Consider the following 9,563-nt stretch of genomic DNA (forward strand, 5'->3'; position numbering starts at 1 on the left):
TGTTTCAACTGTTGCATAGTGGTGGAGGGCCTTTTAGAGCTCTCAGAACTTTTTTAACCCAAAGGCTAGATAGTACAGAGAAAATGCTCCCTATGAAACCATGATTCAAAGACAAACTATTCTTGAATGAATAATAAAATCCTACATACCTACAGCAATTAAAAATTGCATTTTAAAATTGGCGGATTCATCTTTTGTATACACATGCAAATCTCAGCTCCCTTCGGCTGCTCCAAGGTAGATTCAGTATATTTTGAGTTCTGTCTCTACCAACTAGTGTAAGCCCTAGACCACTAAAGAACACCCTCTTGAGAATTCACAAGAAAGATACCCTGTGGGCTCATATTCAGGTCCTATCAGCTACCATCAGGCCTATTCCTGGGCTCTCAGCTGCCTCAGCAACTGTTGGTAATCTGACAGAGAGAAAGGTGATGTTGAGAATATTTAACAACTAGAACAGAGGCACCGACCTATCAGAATGGCTGTAAAAACTGGTTCAGGCATGCTGGTGTGCACCAGCTCATCTCAGCCTGCTCAGGTGGGCTCCACCGCTTGGCCGGCTGCTCTCAGGATGGCTTGATCCGGGTCTGCCAGGCCCTGGCAGGGCAGGCTTCCTGCAGCATGTGTCTGCTGCTGCTTCAGAGCCTCGGAGGGGGTCTGTGGCAACCTCTCTGCCCTCTCTGGGTGACACGTCCTTAAAGAGGAGCAGGACCCACTGCTGAGTATGACGCATAGCACCCAGAGTTTGCAGAGAAACATCTCCCACCATGTTGACAGCCTTTTCCCTTCCCAGGAGATCCCAGAGGAGCCATTTGCCCAATGCTCAGAGTGGTGAAAAGCCTCAAATCTAGACTTTTGATGTGATTTCCAAGTGAGTTTAAATGTACAGTCGCAGAGATACGCTGACTGGACTGAAAGAGGAGATGTTTATGTTTAAATCTGGTCTCGTGACCACACAGAAGAGCAAGTGGTCCTCCATAAATGAACATGTCTAAAAATCCTGTCATTTCCAGCCAGGCACTGTGGAGCACACCTGTAATCCCAGCACTTTGGGAGGCCAAGGTAGGAGGATCACCTGAGGTGAGGAGTTGGAGACCAGTCTGGCCAGCATGGTAACCCCATCTCTACTAAAAATACAAAAAGTAGCCAGCTACTTGAGATGCTGAGGCACGAGAATCACTTGAAACCGGGAGGCGGAGGTTGCAGTGAGCTAAGATCGTGCCACCTTACTCCAGCCTGGGTGACAGAGCGAGACTCCGTCTCAGAAAAAACAAAACAACAAAAAAAACACCTGTTATTTCCTTGGAAATGCGTATCACAGTAGACACAATCATTGTTGTCAGATATTGACTTGTTAAATACATATGTTTTTAAAGCACTATAATTTTTGTCACGGGTTTTGATGCTTGATTTTTTTTTTAATATATAGAAAGTGTGGAAAAATGGGAATGGCCCAGCATCAAAAACTCTGAGATGCCTGGGTCTGCCCAAGGTAACTGGCCTCTTACTAGAATCTGTCTTCTCACAACCAAAGCTCTGACCTCTGCTCAAGCTGGTTGGCCTGACTTTCTCTTCCCTGAGGATGAGTTTGTTTCCAAGTCTCCATCTCCTTTACAAGTTGACTTCCCCTAGAGCTGACTGACGAAGCCTGAGAAAGCCTGGCCGGATGAAATTCCAGGGGGCCCAGTTTAAGCTAAACTCGGGAGACCAGCACTCAGCAGGAACATAGTTACAGTTACATCTTACATACTCACCACCTGCCCAGCTTCCATTTAGGAAAAAGGAGTTCACAGCTTTAAACGTGTTTCAGAACAACTGGCTTAGAATGCTCACCTGCTGAGCAGAAGTATGTATTTCTTAAATTTCAGACTGGGGCATCTTCAGAGGGGATGAAGGACAGTCCTTTCAGCTGGGTTCATGAGTCCCTTTCTTCATGTTCTGGGTCCCACTGCCAGAGAGTTCTGCAGTGCTGACAACCTGCACTCATACGGTAAATATTGTTCTCGGTTTCTGAACCTTTGGGCAGATGGGGGTGAAGGGAAACTTAAGAGGACTCTCTCCACAGCCAATTGTTTGGATCATGAAATAAAGGAAACCTGGGAGCTGCAGAAGTCAGTGTTGAATCTCCTGGGCCAGAGGCCACCAGGGTCAGTTCTGCACCATCCTCTGTGTGACCTTGGGCCAATCACACATCTTCTGACCTCAGGTTTCGCTTGTGTGAGTTGGTCCATCCATCTAGTATCTCACTTCACTTATGTCTGTTGTCAACTCTAGGCACAGGAATTTCAAACTGAGCTTAATCCTGCCTTATACTAAGATGAATTGGAACATGTCCATGAAAGTGAAAAAATTTACTAAAAATGTAACCACTTTGAGTCATAGCTTATTGAAAATGAATTAAGTTCATTAGCTTCTAGTCACTGGAACAAAGCATTCTTTTCAGTTAAAGAGGGTTAGTCAAGAAAGACCTGCCAAAATTTTTCACTGTGCACAGTAGCATCAAGGGAGTTCAACTGCAGACCTTAGGGGGTTGGTTTTGCTTTGTTTTTCAGTATCTCACATGATTTAATTACCTTGTCCTGAGTTATATAACTCATTCCTCTTTGTGCTTTGATTTTTCCATCTAGGAAGGTAGAAAAGCTTGCTACCTTCAAATGCAGACATATTATGATCATTGTTGAGCATAATTTAAATATTCTGAATTTCTTAGATGAAAGCAACTATAGAAGTTGAAAATACGAAGAAGCCAAATGGAGTATTTGACAAATATGATCTCATTAAATCTCAACACCTTCATAAAATAGATGAAGATACCATCCCAGTATTAATGAATGGAGACTTTGAGTAACTTAGGAAAACCATACAGCAAGTCTGCACTTTGCATTCATTTATACATATGTGTGTATAATTGCTTTCGGGTGCCAAAAGACATTTAAGACAAGTTAAGAAAATTTACAAAAGTAGGAAATAAAAGGTTTGCATTCATGTAAATGCATATTATATATAGCACAAATCGAAGCCGTGTTCCTCCGACATTTTAAGGAAACATTTAGGCTTTCTGTGCTACATAATGAAAGTTAATTTAAAATTAAATTTGAAAGATAATTTATGGTACTTATTCATTTATTATTTCTTTACAACAACGAAAACAGCTGCACTTTAAGTTGAATTTTATGCATGTAACCAACTATTGCAAATGTAAACACACATTATCTTTCTTCTGGATAATTATGAATTGGTACAATATAAGCTATTAAGAGCACATTGTACCTTCAAAGCCGTATCAAAATAAACAGTCCATTTTTAATGGTTACTACAAGAGGACTTCCTAGGCAGTTTCTTTTCATCTTCTTTGTGACATTATCACTGACTCTATTTAGTGAGTCCTTTTGTTAACATCACCACCTCAGCTTGCTCTGCAGTCTACACTGCAGCTCATGTTTCCAGGAATTTGGAGAAAAGAACTTTGCAACTCTTTCCCTTTATCTCCAAATATGTTTCCCTGCTCTGAGGGAACTTGTGGGCCAATGAGTAGCAAACACTTAGGGAAAAGGGCACCTCTGCATAAGAGACGGCAGGCCATATTGAAAGATGACCTCAGATATTCTTTTATTATTATTATTATTATTATTATTATTATTTTAGACAGAGTTTCACTCTGTCACCCAGGCTGGAGTGCAGTGTCGTGATCTCAGCTCACTGTAACTTCCAAGCGATTCTTATACCTCAGCCTCCTGAGATTACAGGCATATGCCACTATGCCCAGCTAATTTTTTTATTTTTCTGTATTTTTAGTAGAGATAGGGTTTCCACTCTGTTGGCCAGGCTTGTCTGGAACTCCTGGCCTTAGGTGATCTGCCCACCTCGGCCTCCCAAAGTGCTGGGATTACAGGCATGAGCCACCACGCCCAGCCTCATTCTTGACGAGAAGTGTGAAAGCAAGAGAAGACTGAGACGAAGACATGGAAGATGGAGGGCTTCTCTACTCCTGAAGAGGGCCGCTTCATGCCTCGATGTTAGGGGTCACAGGTTCAATTCCCCAGGATCAGACAAACCCACAAGGCAAACGTCAGCATTAGGACCATTCCCAAGAGAAAGACAGATGTCTTTTGTATCGTTTAATGTATTGGATTTTGCATGAAATTTCTATATGCTGCTTGGGAATGTAATATCTGATTAAGAATACAGAGCTGAGGAAAGTAGTAGGAAAGAGAAGATTATCTGTTTTTGTTGTCATTTCATATTACAATTACTTTCAATTCCTTTCAGCACAAACTAAATGAACAGGAAGAGGCAGCAAAAAGTGTACAATGTATTTGTGGGAATTGTAAATGTGGAAGGGAAGACCAGCCCCTGATTTATCAAAGATGGCTTAAATGAAAAAACTTTTCCAAATTTCACCTTCAGAAGGACAACATAGCAAACAAACCCAGTTTGCAAGGCCAGTTTCAAAAGAAGGCAGCACCCAGCAAAGCAAGCGTTTCAGGCTCTGAATAACGCTCAAATTCATCACAAACGTGCTGGGAATTTAAAAAGGAAGTTTGTGTTCTCATTGATTACATAACTAATAATTTTATGAAGCCTGTTTAAAATACTGATTTTCAAAACAGTGGTTATAATGTCAACTGGTTACACGGTGTACATTTGTGACAATAAATGAAAAAGTGTGGGCATGCGTGTGCCTGTGTGTGTTTACAAATGAGACTATCCTTGCCGGTGGACCGTTCCAATATGAAAAAGATTCATACATTGTATTATGTAAACACAATTAAGGGGATCCATCATACCGGTGGTGAATGTGTAACCTGTATTTTCTTGGCACATAAGGTTGCACCAAGACTTCGATCTTCACAGCATTACAGCTCAGAGCTATCCCACGTCCCACCAGACCCTGTCCCCTTCTCTCCACGCATCCAGCGCGCCCACACGCGTGCGCCGCGCGCGCGCGCGCACACACACACACACACACACACACACACACACACGCAGACTCAGGAGACAGTACACTCGGGAGATGAGTACAGCTTGCTTCTCTGCGGTCACCCGAGCACCGCAGGCTCACTTTACCTCTCGCCCAGGGAGGATGCCGGCTGCCGCTGGCTCGGTAGCTGCCCTCCGTCTCCACGGCTGTCCCCTTCTGGTTCAGCAGATTGGGGCCCTCCGTGTTTTCAACAGGTACCATGGTCACGTAGAAGTTACAGCCGCTCCCCCGCCACCGAACAGCCCCGACCACCCCCGCTCCCACGAGAGGTCACTTTCCCCATAATAGCATGCTAAAGAAGAGTGTGGGGAAAAACTTCGGGCAAAGCTAATGTGATTTGTGACCAACTTTGTTTCTATTTCCGAAGGCTTTGCCCTTTTCGGTGACACAGGCTGTTGCTATTCCAAGCAGCCTATCACAGGCAGGGGGAGGGCCGTGAGTCAGAGGATTGTTTTTGCCTTTAGATGCAGAGTTGGAAGCAAGGGGTTAAAAGAAAGGGAGCTCAGACGGAGTATTTGGCCATTAGCTAAGGGTAGCTCTTGTACTCTAGCACCTTTGAAAAGAGGCAGAGAAAAGAAACATGCAGATTTAAATGCAAGCTGAGAGTGGAGATAGAATACTCGCAGATAGTATCAGTTAATCTTGCAGAAAGAGGAACAATTTATGCAAAGACATACCAGAAGGAAAAGTGTGTCAATTTTTCAGCGAGACTGTTATTCCAAAAGTCATGGTATTTACCAGCTTACACAAAGCATAAAATACCTTTATTGTTTCAACCTGATTTTCATCTAGGCAAATGCCTGTATCTTTCTCTCCAAGGCCTGTCAGATAAATCACAGCCTGAGACCAAGAATACACAAACTCAGAATGCGCAGATTCTTTAGACTTTTTATATGCTGAGGTTATAGCAAAGTAATCCATTTTTTAACGCAGAATTGTCTTTAAGAGACAAATTAACACTGAATCTTCTATTAGATTTCATGTTTGCCTAGGTAGGAGGAGGATACTCCCCACTCAGAGAGGCCAGACTAAGTGACCCATTGTGTGGGTGGGGTGGTCATGTAATCTCGAACAAAATCAGGGCATGAGAGGATCTTTTTCTGATTTGTGAACATATTTATTTAAAAAATCTTACAAGGTTATGACATTTTACTTTCAGTTATTCATTCAACAAATCATGTTTATTTAAAAAAAAAAAAACACCTCATAGAGGAAATTGAGATCATCTTAAAAATCATTTGGAATAAAAACTAACATGTATGGAGCACTTATGTGCCGGAAATTGTGCTAAGCGCAATAACTCAAATGATAACTTTGAGCAGGTACCAACATTATAGAAGAAGAAATAGAGGTTGGGTAACCTGCCTACAGTCTCACAGCTAATCAGTGGTAGAGCTGAGATTAGGAATCCAGGAAGTCTAAAACTGTAACTCTCCTATATTCTAACTTCCCAGCGTTGTCCTTTTCTGATTTTCTTGGCTTCCTACACATTCAGACCTACCTGACTTTAAGAAGATGCCATGAAATATGGCTTTTAGTCCTAGGCATTTCTCTGGACAGGAAAACAAATTTGTGCTTGTATAAGCAGAAGCTAAATTTTTGTTACTTCCTTTCAACATTTTAGCTGAATCACCGCAAAGCTCTCAATTCACTTATTTGTACATTTCCTTTGCTCATCGCTAGATAATTATATATTTTTCTTACGTTTCAGGGAAACAGGTAGCATATGGAAACAAACCTATAATAATTCAACTATTATTTATTATGTACCCGTTGTATGTCTGCTGATAGTGCTGGAAAATGGAAGTCGTCCAGGCATAACCCAGGCCCCTTCTGATTAAGAGGGTAAGAAGTTCAGAATCCCACACATCAGTGTCCCCACTAAAGAATGTGTAATGCAACGATGGTTTGAAGCAACTCATTTTATTAGTTCCCAGGGTGCGTTACAATTATATAGGAGTCTCAATTTCTATCTGTGAGACACATGCTTCCCATAAGTTCTCTATATTCTCTTGGCTTCTCACTTCTTTCTGCTCAGAACCAATGACCTCATTAGGGGTAAAATGTTCTGGCAATGGATTAGTTGTATCATTGCTTTGTTCCGTTATCCCACGACCTGTGTTTCTAGCAGCTTCTTGGCCCCATGGGAGTGTTTGAGTGTTTGCTATAGTGCTTGACTAGGCAGAAGACAAACCTAATTCCAGAATACTTTACTATGGTTAAAAGCAGTCCAACAGTTCCCACTCTGTTTTGTGTAGCCAAACCACAGGCATAGTAAGCCAACCAGGATTCAAAAAGAATGCTCAGCAATGCAACTGACAACATCACCTCCTGGTGCTCCTAATTTTTTTCTTTATTCTGCTGGTGATCTGACCTGGGCCACTGGCTGTCTCAAGCTCTGTTTGTACTTACCTCAATCTCTTAACTCAGAGAAAAGTTTAGGGGAGAAAATTTTTTTCACCCAGACTAGAGGGGGGGAACTCTGCCTCAATTCTGTTAAGAACCCTGTACTTCTCCTTCCCAGTCTTTTGCACACTATAGTGTATTTGATATAGTTACATGCAGTGATTCGATTAAATCTGCCTTTTCTACTAGATTGCAAACTTTGTGAGAGTATGGACTATGTTTGTTTACTTTATTATAGTATTCTGCGTGTCTGGCACTCAGCAAATAGTAAGTATTTGCTGGCTAACAGACTGATCCCTGTAAATCCAATAAACTTTAGCAATACTAGAATGTATGCTCCAAGAGGGCAGGCACCTATTTCTATCTTGCACATTCATCCAGCTCCTAGCACAATGCCAGGCATGAAGTAGACACTTAATAAATATTTGTTAGATAAATGAGGGCTCACAAATAGAGCTTTTTAGTGAGCTAAATAACTATTTAGTTTTTAAATGTGAAAATCCATATGATGATTGCCTATAACATTTTGTCCTTCCTCTGCTTTCTGCCAATTCCTTTAGACCAAGTATAACCACAGGCTATCCCTCTTCTCTGGAGTTTGAGCCACTTCCATTATTAAAATCTGTTCCTCCACTCAAGGAATACATAATCAGCAGACAGCAGACAGTTCATTCTTCATAACCCCAATACTTTTGCTACCTACCACTTTAGACTACTGCTCATAGGCAATGCTACCAAATCCAAAAACACCTATCCTGACTTATGAACTGGCACAGCAGGGAAGAAGGGATGAAAGAGAAGACAAGCAGATTCACAGGGCATGTAAACATCTACCATAGAGCATGCCTATTTTCATGGCAATTTTTTAAAAGCTTCACAACAACCTTGTGAAGTAAATACTGTTACTTCCATTTTGCAGAAATTGAAACCAAGAGGCTTATGAAACATTTCCAAGATCAAAAAAATTTCCAATGTTGAATTATAAAATTTTGAATCCCACAGGAAAACCTACACTCAACATTTTACCATGTTTGCTCATTCACCTCTATATATAATAATTCTTCCATCCATCTTTCGATCCATATTAGTCTTTATACATATCAAAGTAAGTTTAAAATACTTCAGAATGCATATTATTAAATAGAGTTCAATACTTGTTTAGGTTCTTTTTCTTGAGACAAAAAAAGTTCCAGAAGCAACCAATTTTCTGATATTTTTCCACATAGATTACCTTTGCTTCTTCTAAACCTTCATTCATATAATGGAACCATAGAGAATGCAGCCTTGTGTAAGGCGTCTTTCACTGAGCGTAGTTTTGATATCCATCTGTGTTTTTATGTATATTAGTAGTTCATTTTGTTTATTGCTGAACAGTGTTATATGGGTGAATATACTGCAGTTTATTCTTTTTTCTATTGATGGACATCTGGGCTGTTGCCAATTTTTTGCTATTACAAATAAAACTGTTATGAGCATTCTTGCACAAGTCTTTTTTTGCAGAACATGACATTTCAGAGCACAGCAGTTCAAGTCCATTTTATTCCAAAACCCACATGCTTTTCACTACACCCTATTGCTTCTCTACAGTGCACCCTGCAGAGCACACTGATGTGGAATGCACCTTCTACAATGGTTCATTACAGTGTAAACACAAATGGGAAAATATGGTCTTTATGCAAACAAAAAAAAATTCGAAATACAAATTCACTTCTTGTTTAGCCTTATTCCAATAAAATATTCATTTTGGTATGATTGTTTGGAAGGATATTTATTATTTCACCTGTTTATACTATCTAAATAACTTCTCTATCTGAAAGTTTTCATTATGACTTCTTTCCTTAGGTGTAGAATATTATCAGTCATAACATGTTGATTAAAGTTCCTCAAATTACAAAGTAAGTGTGGTTAAATTCATTATGGTATGCTCACTTTATATAACATGTGATAAGTCACTAAAAGAAAGACAATGTAGCCATGCAAGAAAATAGTTTTTCAATTATTTTAAGTGGGTGAATCAAAGTGCCATACAGAAAGTTGCATACTCATTACTATTACAATACTTTTTATAAATGTATGCGCCTGTTGGTAGAGACTGGAAGGAAACTTGGAACAACTGAAAATAACTAATAAGTTGGGGTGGTAAGTCATGTGTAAAAAGTACTCTCTTAAAAGTTTT

General features: G+C 40.4%; 1 protein-coding gene across 3 annotated transcripts in view; it reads right to left on the minus strand.

The window, feature by feature from the left end:
- Positions 1 to 5,347, minus strand: part of LOC105465642 (solute carrier family 2 member 12) — a 67,883-nt gene extending 62,536 nt beyond the window's left edge. Inside the window, exon 1 of one of the 3 annotated variants that reach the window (XR_977670.2) lies at positions 5,068 to 5,346. Coding sequence is in view for 2 of the 3 variants with exons in the window: in XM_011714191.3 (XP_011712493.2) it covers positions 5,068 to 5,182 (115 nt within the window). In the remaining variant the exon portion in view is untranslated. Of the gene's footprint in view, positions 1 to 5,067 lie in introns of all 3 variants that reach the window. The other 2 variants (XM_011714191.3, XM_011714192.3) reach the window with 2 other exon arrangements.
- Between the last annotated feature and the right edge of the window lie 4,216 nt (positions 5,348 to 9,563).

This window comes from Macaca nemestrina, chromosome 5 (assembly GCF_043159975.1).
Source record: "Macaca nemestrina isolate mMacNem1 chromosome 5, mMacNem.hap1, whole genome shotgun sequence".
In the NCBI taxonomy this organism is placed as follows: domain Eukaryota; kingdom Metazoa; phylum Chordata; class Mammalia; order Primates; family Cercopithecidae; genus Macaca; species Macaca nemestrina.